The 15,350-nt window shown below is 40.9% G+C and overlaps 1 protein-coding gene across 4 annotated transcripts in view; it reads left to right on the top strand.

Moving 5' to 3' along the window:
• wwp2 (WW domain containing E3 ubiquitin protein ligase 2) overlaps positions 1 to 15,350 on the top strand; it is a 71,321-nt gene that overhangs the window by 31,173 nt on the left and 24,798 nt on the right. For all 4 annotated transcript variants that reach the window (XM_080002596.1, XM_080002595.1, XM_080002597.1 and 1 more), the window contains exons 9-10: positions 4,200 to 4,289; positions 15,065 to 15,239. In XM_080002596.1, coding sequence (XP_079858722.1) covers positions 4,200 to 4,289; positions 15,065 to 15,239 — 265 coding nt within the window. The remainder of the gene's footprint in view (positions 1 to 4,199; positions 4,290 to 15,064; positions 15,240 to 15,350) is intronic.

Genomic DNA, 15,350 nt, shown 5'->3' with positions numbered 1-15,350 from the left:
GGTCGTTCTGCTAGGATTAAAAAGTAGCCTACATCAGCAACCTGTGCCGACAGTGTCACAGCGCTAAATCCAACTTGTACTGCATTAGTAATAAGCAGAGAATGTGATTAGAGTCATTTCAACTCGGACTTGAGTCAACCCGAGTCACTGTTTTGATGACTTGCAACTTTATTTGACAGAAAATGAATGACTTGACTTGGAAGTTAAAGACTTGTGACTTGACTTGAGAAATGGTGACTCGAATGACGTGTTTGTGTTAACTTTAGTTTATTGAAACCTTGAACAAATACATGATCGGCAAACAAAAATGTACCTTGGTTGGGATCGGTGGTCCCCCTCACCTTATGTTGACGCGACACGGTAGCAGACGGCCAAATGTTGTAGTAATCTATGAATGGTGCCATCCTGCAACTTTTTTCTTCCGTGTGAAGCTCTGTGTGCTGTGAGCTCGTCCATGTTTGTTAACATTCGCTCCCATGTGCAGATAACGTGGAGCATTGTGACTCCAAATTGTCACATATTGCCGTAAAGCAGTTCTGCCGCTGATTTGTGACATAGTGATAGAAATTGTATAAAAGCCCGACAATATCGATCATTATAAGACTTTTTTGACAACATCGGGATCAGTTATGCTGCCGATGTGTCCTGATTTCTAAATAAGTATAATAAACCAAAACAATATTAATTATTTATCCTGTACTTCTATGTTTTACATAGAAGTTACATTACATAGTCTTTACTTTTAAGTTACTCACCAAAATAAGTGCAGAAGTCCAACTAGGCATTATAAATACATCCATGCTTGTTTAAACTCGCGTTTGGACATGGCTCTCCAAGCCGTAAGCCATACTGCGTTCATGGGAAACTTGGATGCTGCGTTCACTGGAAAAATTAAAAATACATTTTTTATTCATCATCTTTTACATTTTTTATCTATCAAAAACTTATTTGTGTTTTTATTTGTATTTATTAATTTGATTAGAAGTGAAAAATTCTTATACATAGAAACGTGTATATTGTCAAATCACACAGCCCTAATATTAAATATAAATATTAAAATGTTCAACGTTGTACATATTCACATTACAAGTGTCACTGTAATGTTACCCAGTATGGGAGCGCACAATGGGGATTGTCATGATTAGATGACTGCCCTGTCAGTCAGTCAAGCTTCTCGCTACCTGACGTTTTTTTCAACAAGACGCACTTGTTGCCCTCCCGCTGGTTTCACACACACAGTATGATCAGATCATCATGACGGTCACGACTGTGCCAAGACTCATCACTTTGCGATTCAGAAATTTAATTCAATCATTTTCATTCAATCAAATTTGTGCAAATCTGTTCATAACTTTTTGAGATATTCTGCAAATGGACGGGGGGCGAGGATGTAACAAAGTTTGATGTTTAGTCTGGCTTTCAGTATTTCAGTTTTTTGATTGAGAAGAAATAAATAAGCTTTTATAAAGTTGTTTGTTTTTGTTTGACATTTATTTCATTAGATATGAATAATTATAATACAAATTAAATTCATCGTCATACATTTTGAACAGGTTAGAGTGCCCAATATTATCATTATTAGACAGGTACTAATACCTTGTATTTTCTCTTCGTAAAGACCAGATACTGCAGGTAAGACTGCAGTATCTGGTCTTTAGGTAAGACTGCAGGTAAGACCGCAATACTTGACTTACCTTAACTAAGGACTCGACTTGTCTTGACATAATCTGTGACTTGACTTGACTTTACTTGCCCAAGACAAACTGACTTGAGACCTGGACCAAATGACTTGAAACTTACTTGTCACTTGGATAAGAAAGACTTGCTCACATGTCTGGTAATAAGCAATTTGACAAAGTGATTAACAGAATTTACTCACTCACCCCCACGTTAGTCCAAAACATAGTCTGTGTTTGTGTCCTCACACATGGAGTTAACTTGCAGCTCCAGAGCAACGGATCCGTCCATTTGTTTTTAGTCCCATAAGTTTAAAATTGCATTGCATTGCATTTAGCAGACGCTTTTATCCAAAGCGACTTACAATTATTCGCAGCCATCAGGAGCAATTAGGGGTTAAGTGTCTTGCTCAAGGACACTACAGCATGCTAGCAGGAGCCTGGGATCGAACCACCAACCTTTAGATCACTAGACCACCAGCTCTACCGCCTGAGCTACCACCCTCTACAAAAGTTGATAAAAGTTAAAAAGTTGATGAAATGTCACGTGCAGTGTATAATCTGTTTAAATGGCATGTGGTTGGGAACTTCCACACGGAGTGATTTAGTAGACAGCTACATTCTAACATTAAGAATAATGTAATGATAACACACAACAAGTGTAGCGACTCTCTAGATTGATCTTTCTGTCACAGTCATCCTCCTCCAGCCATGTGCAGACAAAGCTCCTACATTAGCCTCAATACAATGTCTTAAAGCGACAGGCCCCGCCACTACTGGATCTGTCTTGGAATTGTTTTTAAAAAGACAGAAAAAAATACAATAGACATTAGTTATTTTTAATTGCCATGTTTAATTTATATTTATTAAATTATTGAAGCTGTTTCCCCCTGATAATTTTTTATTTCAAGAGATATTTTTGTTGAGTTTAGAAGAAACTTCATTTTATATATTTAAATATAATGTTTTGTTTTTTAGTTTTTTTAATATAATAATTACAATGAATGAATATCCTGTGTCTGTCTTTAATCACAACACAATTGTGCTGGTATTTGGGATTAGGCAAAATCTTTGCCTACTATGTCTGTTGGCTTAAACACTTATATATACATACTGTATATACATTTGGCTGAATACATTAGGCTCAAAGGGTTAGTGTTAGAGGCTTAAAAGCCTAAAATATAAGATATACATTTCCACATTTTATAGTGCTTACATTTGCAGTTAAAGTTTATTTCAGTGTACATTAATCAGTTTAAACATGTCAGACCTGAGGGTTTGTTTGAGAGCAAATTTGAGAATGACAAGGTGGTTTAATGGAGGAGTGGTTGGGGGTGGAGTTAACCAGCTATTGTTCCTACCATTACCTGCCTCTGAGTAGAGTGAAAATGACAAATGACCCTGCAATAGACAGGTTTTTTTTTTTTTTTAATCAGCTCCGGCTCCGATCAGCTCTGACGGGAGCAGGACACCCGGGTCGATCCGTTAATTTTGGCCCCTTTACCTGCGAGATGCGACGCGCGTTAAAATTCCACAAGCTTGTGCCTAAATAGACAGGAGTATATGTGTGTCATTCCATCATTTCATATCCCATTTAGAATCCAAAATCAGAAGTTATTGACTTTTTTCCACATGTGGAACCATTAAATGTTGTGAGTGTGGGGATCGCACCGTGGGGCCCACGGCAGAGAACCCCCATGCTCCCCACCGTGCTCCGAGTCATTCCAGCACCGGACCAAGCTGGTCCTTGCTCCCCGCCACCGTAGGACCAGTGCGCCACTGTACTGTATCTGTCTGTGGGTCCGCATCGGCAGCATTGAGTAGCATGGAGCACCAGTGCTCCAAGCTTCTTCTACTGTAGTGGTGCTGTATCATTTCATGAACGATCTGATTCTTATGAACGGCTCAAATACTTTTTTTTTTCAAGTTTTAGAGTTTTATGTCGTCGTTTGTTTAAGTTGCTGTCTCCCCCACTGTTTTATTCCTAATCACGCTGGAACCGTGACAGGCCCCTTTTCCAACATGTTGACAATGTCGAACCAGTAAAAAAAGGCATTTATTCTGGCAATGGGAAAGGTGTCAATCGCCTATTTTTAGTGGGTTTACTCGGTGTGAAAACGACAAGTTTAGGTGTGCCAATATTCAAAAACACATATCTATTTCCAAAATTTAAATTGAAAGCTTACAATCTGCACTTTTATCATTTATAAAAATCTGAAAAATGACCTTGGCGGAACCAAAACACCAGACTTGTCACATATACACCCGACGGACCGGGCGGTGATGCACCTGAGCCCCCATGCACGCTGGCTGAGGTGGGGGATCTTTCATTCCGATCATGGGATCTTTCATCACTTTCATTGCACCGCCTAATATGACAACCTTTCGGACAGTAAATGTCAATTTTGAGTCATGCTCAGTTGTAGAAAGCTTTCAATTTAAAAGGTAGACATTTGCATTTATTTTTCATCTTTTTGAACCTCCCCCTCTCTTTCTCTACCTATTCTTTCTCTCTCTCTCTAGCTGGGAGCAGAGGGTGCTGCCTCATGGCAGAGTTTACTACGTCGACCACAACACCAAAACCACCACCTGGGAAAGGCCACTGCCCCCCGGGTATGCCACGCCGTGTGTGTGTGTGTGTGTGTGTGTGTGTGTGTGTGTGTGTGTGTGTGTGTGTGTGTGTGTGTGTGTGTGTGTGTGTGTGTGTGTGTGTGTGTGTGTGTGTGTGTGTGTGTGTGTGTGTGTGTGTGTGTGTGTGTGTGTGGAAAACCACTGGACTTGTCACCCAGATGTGTTTTTTTTTTCTTAAAACTGTGCGCCTCTCACAGCAGATTGTCAGTGCCGTGCGGGCTCTAGTACCACATGAGCCCGGCTGACTCTTTTCTTATGTGCTAAGCCCCCATAATGGCAGCACGGTCCTGTCACCAACACCGGCCGAGCCAGCGCTTTTTATGGCACACTCAATTCACTGGTTATTTATTGGCTTGTGTGTGCGTTTGAGAGAAAAGACACATACACACACAATAAGGGGGGGGGGGCAGTATTTCGGAAAATGTCAGTCCCCTAATACACACACACACTAACACACACTGCCCACCCCACCTCAGTTTTTCCAGAGAGGGAAGGAGAGCGAGGGGGCCCCCGAGTACAAAGCTCCTTTCTTAGAGCCACATGCAGCCCGACACAAGTGTGCACGCCCACCAGCACTCTTGCAGTTGTTGGCTGCCCCCAACCCCCCAGGGTCCTTGTCAGGGGATCAATTAGCAGACTAATGCTTGGCAATTTGCTCAACATGTATACACACACACAGACACCAGGAACTGATTAGAAATAACACAAGCAATACTTTTTTTATATTTATATACAGTATCCCAAATTAATGAGAGCTATCCTTTGATGATATAAAAAAACTGCGGGTCACACCACATCTACCTGAAGCTGTATTCTGGTCTTGACATCTCACATGTAGACGTAATATCGGCGAAAGTAATCTTTCGCGGCAAAAGTTATCGTGACAGTAACAGTTACAGTTATCGTGATATTGATTCATGGTCATGTTGCCCAACTTTGACAGTAATTACGTTCTGCTACTTGAAAGAAAAAGCAACTTTTTTTCTAAAGATCTAAAGGTCTCTCCTAGGACAGTATTTCTTGCTGAATACCCCTGTTCTGTAGGCCGTCGCCTCCTCACATGACTTTGGGAACTTCAGTCACCGAGGGATCTGTCCCCACGCCAGTCTTGCACCGACTTCTGTAAAGCCTTCTGGTTTTTGGTAAATAATTAGCATCTAAAGTTAGGTCAGGGGGGAAGGCGGCCTTTTTCCTGCCCCTACCATATTTCTGGTTTAAATGAAAATGTCAGGTACTCCATGTAGGCTCCTATTAGCTCTTATTTTTCATGCTTTTCCCTTGAATAATGGGTCTAAATGAATATCCAATGGCACCAGGATGGTCTTTCAAAAGCCCAAGCATCGAGGCCGGGAAAAACAAACTTTGTTTGCTGTCCCATACGTACACACTGAGAATTAAGTAGGAATTCCCTGACACAAAATTACTCTAGTAAAAGTGAAACTACCTCATTGACATTTCTACTTACCTAAAAATATATCAATATTTGCTCCTAAATGCACTTAAAATTGTAAAGGTTGGAGGTACTGGACTCCACAAGACCTCTGAAGTTGCCCTGTGGTATCTGGAACTGAGACATCAGCAGCAGATCCTTTAAGTCCTGTAAGCTGCCAGGTGGGGCCCCCATGGATCGGAATTGTTGTTCCAGCACGTCCCACAGATGGTCGATCAGATCGAACCTTAACCCTGACCATCCATGTCAGATAGAAGAAAACGTGATTCATCAGACCAGGCCACCTTCTTCCATTGCTACATGGTCCAGTTCTGACGCTTAGGTGCCCATTGTAGGCGCTTACGGCAGTGGAGAGAGGTCAGAATGGACATTCTGACCAGTCTGTGGCTACGCAGCCCCATACGCAGCAAGCTGTGATGCACTGTGTGTTCTGACACCTTTCTATTATAGCCAGCACTACGTTTTTCAGCAATTTGTGCTACAGTAGCTCTACTGTGGGATCGCGCCTGACGGGCAAGACTTTGTTCCCCAAGTGCATCAATGAGCCCATGGGCGCCCATGACCCTGTCGCTGTTCACCGGTTGTCCTTCCTTGAACCACTTTTGGTAGGTACTAACCACTGCATACTGGGAACATCCCACAAGACCTGCGATCTTGGAGATGCTCTGACCCAGTCGTCTAGCCATTACAATTTGGCCCTTGTCAAAGTCGCACAGATCCTTACGCTTGCCCATTTTTCCTGCTTCCAACATATCAACTTCAAGAACTGTTCACTTTCTGCCTAATATAGTCTACCTCTTGACTAGGGATGTAATGGTATGAATCTTCACAGTACGGTACGGTATCTACCAAAATACCACAGTCTACGGTATTTCACGATATTCATTCCCCCCTTTGTTTTCTGTATATTCACTTTATAGATAGTTCCTATTAAAAAAGATGGGAAAGCCTCTGATGTGGCGCAGCACGAGAAGGCACATGTCCAGGCTCTCAGATTCACAGGAAAGGCAATAAGGACCTATATATCAGAGTCCAGCTCATTTGAAAAATTGAAGATGTAAACATTAATTCACCTCACCTTATGTTATCACTGCATGGTAGCAGACGGCCAAATGTTGTAATAATCAGAAATTTACCGAAGCCCCATTCCTCCATGTTTTTTGACACTGGCTCCCATGTGCTCAAGAAACGTAAAGCACCATGTCATAAAATATTGACGTAATGCAGTTCTGCTGCTGCCGCTTAAACAAGGATGGCAGAACACTAAGGTGAGAGTGAATTGAAGTTTACATCTTCAATTTTGCAACATAAATCTATACCGTGAGCATGGTATTCCAGGGAAAGGATTACAGTTCAGAACCATGGTTGCCTGATACCGCAGTATACATTAAAACGGTTATGGTTACATCCCTACTCTTGGAACGAGATGATCAATGTTCTTCACTTCACCTGTCAGTGGTTTTAATATTGTGGCTGATTGGTGTGTACTCATCAGCCACAACATGAAAGCCACTAACAAAAGATGTGTTGGTGCCATGACACAATATTGTGTGTGTGTGTGGGTGTGTGGTAATTGGTCAGAGATTTTAAGCCTGCGTGCGTCGTGGCCTGTGTGCTTGGGTGATTTCAGTGTGTTTTCGTTAGCATACAGAAGTCGTCGCTGTTTTCTCTCCCAAATTCTGTTGCGCTTGAGTCAGAGATATGAGAATAGCAGCCGCTCTCAGAGCAGAAACAGCACTCTACAGTGGGGCCCAGGGGATGTACTCGTGCTATTCCGTGTGTGTGTGTGTGTGTGTGTGTGTGTGTGTGTGTGTGTGTGTGTGTGTGTGTGTGTGTGTGTGTGTGTGTGTGTGTGTGTGTGTGTGTGTGTGTGTGTGTGTGTGTGTGTGTGTGTGTGTGCGTGCGCGTGTGTGTGTGTGTTGGTCCTTTTCTGCCCCTGCATGGGACAATCCATATCTTTGTCCAGGTCCAAAAACAATCTCCGTTCCTAGCTTCCCAGACACTATATATATATATATTCAACGTTGGCCTCAAGTGGTGGCATCAGAACAGTATTACATCATCATGCACAGTCACTGTGGCTGAGAATTTCTGCCCTTTTTTTTTTCCACTGTTTCTCTCTCCTCTCTCTCCTTTACTTTGTGGAGGCTTTTCTCTGGGCTAGGCCTCCTCTGGAGCCTACAGGTCCGCTGGCTGATATGGATGAGTGCGGAAAGAAATAAGCCAAGTATGACTTCTTAATGCTTTAAGTAAATCTTGGCACAGCTGGGCACTTTGTCCAAGTGACCTTGCAGGGTGCACCGGAGAAGGACAAAGAGTTTGTGGCATTAGCAAAAATATATATGGACTGAGCATGAAGGTGTGCTTTAAGAAATTGGGCGTGCTCACAGTGCACAATCTTATTGTGCACATGCAAGATGAAATTTATATAACAATCATGGGAATCAAAAAGGGACTGAGACGGGGAGTGAGAAAGGAATGCGGAAACTCATGCACCTGGCTTCTCTTAGCAATTAAAAGGTGTGTGGAGAGAAAGGGAGTGTGATACCACCTTCAAGCTGAAGGATCTCTACACACAAGCAGGAGAATGAAATGCAGATATAGTGTGAAGATATCTAACTAATTTCCCCCCTTTGAGACTCACTCAGTCTCACAAAGGTGTGAGAATATTTGGGGCAGAATATATATATTTTTTCTGATACATTTCTACCCGCTCAATTGGTCACTCAACCCAAAACAGTGAAAAAACGTTATTTTACTGACACTGCTATAGACATCTTCAGTAACCTCTTTTCTGAATGTACACTCCTTTCCAGTGGCTTCTGTGATGATCTATTTATTACTTTAAGCCCCACTGTAACAGACGTCATTGATCAAATTGCACCACAAAACATTAAAATATATTTTGGAAAACAAAACAACAAAAAAAAAAAAAATCATCAGGAGGTCTAAAAGATAGTGCAGGATGGCTGAGCGTTAATGGCGGAAAACCAAACTTACAATTCATTGACATTTACTAGTACCAATTACAGTGTTACAATAGAATCATGACACTATCCAGACAGCTATTTTTTTAAGATAATAAATGACAAGAAAAATGCACATACTATGCACATACTGACTTAAAATGTGATGAATTTGAACATTGTTAATTCTTCCCTTCACTCTAGTGTTTTCCCGCACTCACTTAAAACTGCAGTTATAGAAATTGCTAGAAAACAATTTTGACCCAGTTAAATTTACAGTTACAGTCTATCACATTTCTCTCGTTGGTTCTGATGGAAGAAACACCTTATTGCACCTTAATGCAATCTTCTTCTGCTTCTTTCGGCTGCTCCCGTTAGGGGTCGCCACAGTGGATCATCTGCCTACAATACCTTCTGTTCTGCGCATCTTCCTCCCTTACACCAACCGCCTGCATGTCCTTCCTCACCACATCCAAAAACCTTCTCTTTGGCCTTCCTCTTTTCCTCTTGCCTGGCAGCTCCATCCTCAGCCTCCTTCTCCCAATGTAACTCTCATCTCTCCTACACACGTGTCCAAACCATCTCAATCTGGCCTCTCTTACTTTTCCACCAAACTGTCCAACCTGAGCTAATAATGTCCCTCTAATCATTCTTAATCTTGTCCATCCTTGTCACTCCCAATGAATTGCACCTTAATGCAGTTATGATAATAATAAAGATATGTTGTGTGAACATGATAACTAACGCATCCTATAAGTAAATCATGATTAGACATGACACAAACATCTTCTGAGTGTGATGTGGGTGTGGTGCAGGAGCGGCTGTTATTTAGGTCCCGTCGTGGGACTGTGTTCAAGGGTTGAGACGATGAGCAAGGGCGACTATGATAAGGATTTAGAATGGGCCCCGGAATCAGGCCGAGTTCCAGCTCTTTCTACTGAAGTCTCACTTGGTCGGAGGTGGTGCAGTGGTCCTTTATGTGTTACGGGCAGGGTTGCTTAGACCTGCAAATGTGTCTTTGTCTACAGGAATGCTAAAGAAAGCATTTGCAAGGTTAATAACACTAAACCATTTTGATGTATGTATGTTTGATGTATGCATTTTGACATGACACAAAATTGTAGTGGGATTAGGAACACAAGACTCTGTTGGCCCACTTACCAGGCAGTATTGGTGTATTGCACGGAGGTGGGGAACAGGGTACAACAATGTGGGCTTCTTAGAGCAATTAACATACTGGGGTAATCGACAATTCACATTCATGACTTACCCTCAACTATTTCTTCTCAATCTCTTTATCCTGTCCTTCATCACTAATTCTAGCAGGACAGTGCAATTCTAAGGGGTACATAAAACCGTGCTTCACAAAATCCTTAGCTTTTTATTAAAAAAAAAAATTCACTACAGTTTGAACGGGTACCACTTTGCAGTTATTCCCTTGCATAGTAATAACCTGGTGCTTCTGGGCTACACTGAACCATGGGATTATCTGCATCTTTCCTAACACACGAGATTGTGAGACCATGCACTGTACATGCCTAAGAAACACATCAGGGCAACAACTTGGAGAGTATGAAACTGTGATGTAATGTTGTTGTGTTAGCTCCCATTCATTGCCCATCATGCTCATTGCCTATTACAATTTTACGTACAGTGAAATTCTTTACCATTCTTAATCCTGCTGCTCCGATCAGTGGCTGAGCAGATGATAATGGTGGGTTTGATTTGAGTTTACTAGTACATAGCACCGGATTAGATTACAGATTAGATTAACTGGATGTTACAGGCCTCGGAGGCACAAGACGTTAGATCAAATGCTGTGGATAGAGAGGCCACCTCTCCTTAAGAACCACTACCTGAGCATTTGGCATTACTCTTTTTATCATGAAACGTTGGAAAATAAACTAAATAAATACATGTACAATAAAAACACAACATATTTATTGGCTTTGTTTGGAGAAACACAGCGGATCCAATCGAGCAGGTGATATAAACAAATCCGTTATGAGCTGACATCAGCTTGTGCCAAAAGTAGAAATAACCTTTGAAAACCAAGCATTCAGAGCAGTCGGAATCCTCAGCATTTTGTTCATAGCGATTACGTTGTCATTAGTTTACCAACTTATTTGACATTTTGGCCACGTCTAATATGAACATCCAATATTGTAACATATACTGTATATTACAGAAAATGAGGAAAAACATATGTCCCCTGTAAACTAAAACGCCTGTTATTCGGAAAACACTGTTTTCCACATAAATTTTAAGTGTTTAAATGTCTCCCAAGTTTATCAACAATACATTTTGCCGGTCCGGTCCATTCCATTTTTGGAGTGGCTTTTGCACTCATTCCCCGCATTTCAGTGTATGGTGGAACCGGATAAAGAAAAAATACCGGTTTGTCAATGGGATTATTTTCCAAACGTACACACTTTGTCTATTTTTTTCCAAATAATTTCAGACCTTTTAATAATTCTAATTACAATAATTCATTATTTAATTGTGTTTCAAATAATTATTTGTTATTAATTATTACTCAATTTCCAAATTAAATTTGATTGAAACGGCCAATGTATTTCACATTTATTTAACAGCTTAAACTTTTAGTAAGTGAATGCAGACATATTCTATGCACTTCTGTAGCGCCCACAAAAAAATTCTTCCTCTTTGCTAACCAAGTTTACTACAGGTACTCCTCACTTAACGACCTACCTGGTTAACGACCAGATACCACGGCGTATTGTACGCAGCGCGGCATCTCAGCGTTAAGCATCTCATCACGCATCACCCTTTCTCAGTCTGTCTTGTTCCCGCAATCGGCCAGTATTCACTACACGAGCGTCACCAGGGTTGGCAAACTACGAGGCTGAAATAACGGTAAGCGGGCGGGTCCTCGCTTATCGACCAATTCGCTTTCTGACCTAGTTGTAGGAACAAAACTCGGTCGTTGAGTGAGGAGTACTTGAACTGTATATCATTAGTAACTTGATTCTGTGTCAAGCTGAGATTACATCTAGTGAGAAAAAAAATGCTTTTGATTATTATCCAAAACAATCAGAAACTTTACTGGAAGTGTATCTGGTAAATATTTGAATACCCAAAATTACTCAATCACTTGCCAAAACAACAAAAATAAAACAGTGGAGCCAGGTAAAACACAGTGCCGACCCCTTAACAAACACGAAATGAGGCGCTTAGAACAACTCTAATAATAATTTATAAGAGTTTTCCCCCTAACTAACAATCACCCCAACTACCTAACTCAGCCCTAGTCTTCATGTATTTACTTGTGGTTGATAATTACACACTAAAGCCCTATGGCCTTGAGAACTGGCAACCCCACAATAAAAACAAAGATGTGCCCCCGAGAAAACCACCAACTACTTTCACTGCAACACTATTAGTACACGCGTAACCCAAAGGGAAACACTGGTTAACCCTACCAGGGGAAACTCCCATAATATACTTAAAATGCTCTCAAGATGGCCAACACTACCCCTGAGATGAAACTAACAGACACAAATATTCTCAATGTGCATCTTCCAATGCAGTTATATTGTTGCTATTCAACAATAAGTAACACAATAAATCTGCCCTACAAAATTGTTGACACATCACATCTGCTCTGAGTCGTCACAATCTTAATTTAGCAGGCAATCTTTTCAATTTTGATTTATGAATTTAATATTACCAGTTTAACATGCTTTGTGATACAATCCATTAACAAAGCTCAAACTACAGTTCTGAGAGAAACATGCATCATGCTCCTCATCTTTGTATAAGTTGCATTAATAAATCAACACTTCAACCAGCAACTAAAACCTGCTACAATTTAAAACACCACTATGACCACTATCACAACTATCTCTCTAAACACAATCCGACAGTTCAAAGTGTTCAATATCTGTCCATACTAACGATGACTAGTCATTACCTGGCACTTAAATTCAAATAGATCTTCATTTACCCTGTTTTAACAAATGCAACATATAACACCACTAGTTTGACCATAGTTACATGGAGCACAATTTGACCATTGTTTAAATCACCTGGTCCTGCAGCTTCAGGACCAAGTGAAGACCGGCTTCTGCTGAACCAGTATCTTACTCAAAATGTTATTTTGAGTAAGATACTCACCTCACCTCAGGTTGTCCTTACCCAGGCTGGCCTTCTCCCATCTTGATGTTCTCTGTCTCTTTACCTCTACCTTTCACTCTAGATTTCCTTACACACACACACACACACACTCCTGAAACACAGTTTCTCAGCCTAGATAGTCTCACACACAAACACACACAGACCTTTCTCACTCGGTCGCACGGCTTCTCTTATCTAGATTTTCTCACGCACAGACTCACTGGCCGAGCGCCTACATACACACACACACACATTATTATTATTTTCCTCTTTTTTATGTTATGTCACAGAGTAAGCATGTTTCGTTAAGTTAGTATGCTCTGGTCCTTAATTAATTTGTAATCAATGTTTATAGTTGTGGACAAAAGTTTACAAACACTTGTAAAGTTCATGTATGTCATGGCAGTCTTGAGTTTCCAATAATTTCTACAACTCAAATTTTTCTGCGATGGAATGGTTGGAGTACATACTTCTTTGTCACAAAAATGATTCATGAATTTTGGTTCTCTTATGAGTTTATTATGGGTCTTCTGAAAATGTGACAATCTGCTGGGTCAAAAATATACAGTACATACAGCAACTTGAATTATCAATTTTGGTGATGTAGAAAGTTGTCAATCAAATTTGCTTTGTGGTATGGCCTCAACTTCTTTGGAGTGATTATGACTGACTACGGCTGATGACTTCTGAGCCCATTTCAATAGGGCTTGTTTGATACACTCATCTAGACGCTACAATGGAAAAGTCTAAGGAGCGCCGGACAGATCTGAAAAAGATGATCATTGACTTGAACATGTCAGGAAAGTCACTTGGAGCCATTTCAAAGCAGCTACAGGTCCCAAGATCAAGTGTGCAAACAATAGTTTGTAATTATGAAAGTGCATGACATAGTTGTCAGTGGCATGATCGGGAAGAAAATGCTGAAAAATGTCACCTTCTGCTGAGTGAAAATTGGTCAGGATGGTCAAGTGTCAATCAAGAACCACCAAAAAGCAGGACTGCGATGAAATGGAAGCTGATGGAACACATGTTAGTGAAAAAATTTAGCTATTTTGCTACAATAACCAGAAATATGTTTAGAGGAGACAAGGCCAGGTGTTTAACCCCAAGAACACCATACCTACCATCAAGCATGGTGGTGGTAGTATTATGCCCTGGGCCTGTTTTGCTGCCAGTGGAACTGGTGCTTTACAGAAAGCAAATAGAAATACAAAATAATAAAATACATTGGTAGTTACAACTCGTATTGTTATTGAGCTGACTTACTGTTGTGATGACATTATTTTAAAAGTTTGCGTTAATCTTCTTGTTCCTACATCCAAAATTCAATTAAAACATTTTAAAATCTTAAATATTTCAAAACTCTTCTTTGTGATTTTTCCTATCTTAATACAGGGAGTTAGTTATGAAGTCAATTTATTAACAGCTGGGCACCTTGTCCAAGTTACCCTGAAGGGTGCACTGGAGAAGTACAAAAAGTTTGTGGTATTAGCAGAAATATATATGGACTGAGCAGAAAGGAAAGCGGGGCTTTCGGGCGCGTTCACAGTGCACAATCTTATTTTGCAGGTGCAAGATGACTGTCTATTTGTGTAAGAATCATGGTGAGCAAAAAGGGAGTGGAAAGGGGAGTGAGAAAGGAATGCAAAAAACAATGCACCTGGCTTCTCTTAACAATTAAAGGTTCTGTCGAGAGAAGGGAGTGTGATACAACCTTCGAACCTTCAATCTATTTTTCCGGGGCGAGGTTGACATAGATTTATTACGTATTGCAATTATTTATTTTTTTTACAGTGAATCTGAATGTAGTAACTGAACGCAATAACTGAACGCTTTATGCAATAACACACCAAAATCACTGTCTTCATTTATATGGTGTCACACTTTACTATTTGATCTTTATCGTAACCCCTGTGTTACATAATAACCACTGCCTTGTGTAATCGATTATTACAATATAATTTTTTTATTTATATGCCTATTATGTACCGCGAAAATACAAATACCTGCAAGTTATTGTATAATAAAAGTAACATATATTACATTTTGGCAAGTTATTACAAAATGTCCTACAGATTACAATTTATCGCTAAATCTTGTGGTTGGTGTGAATTTATTGGGCGCCAATATTTGTTTCCATTCTGAGGCGCTTTTATGAAGTTTTAAAATGGACACTATCTTTCTCTCTTTCTCGCCTGGCCCAGCTGGGAGAAGCGGGTGGACCAGCGGGGGCGCTTCTACTACGTAGACCACAACACTCGGACCACCACATGGCAGCGGCCCACTGCCGAGTCTGTGCGCAACTATGAGCAGTGGCAGAGCCAGCGCAGCCAGCTGCAGGGCGCCATGCATCAGTTCAGCCAGCGTTTCCTGTACCAGGTGGGTGGAGGTGCCGGGGGGTGGGGGTGGGATTTGCTGGGTCCCGCTATGACCCATGTTTGAAACCTGCCCCTCTCCTCTGTCCTGGTTGGTTCACGAACCTCAATGGCT

The sequence above is a fragment of the Zeus faber genome (genome assembly GCF_960531495.2).
Source record: "Zeus faber genome assembly, chromosome: 6".
Lineage (NCBI taxonomy): Eukaryota > Metazoa > Chordata > Actinopteri > Zeiformes > Zeidae > Zeus > Zeus faber.
This window is presented reverse-complemented; position numbering and strand designations above follow the sequence as displayed.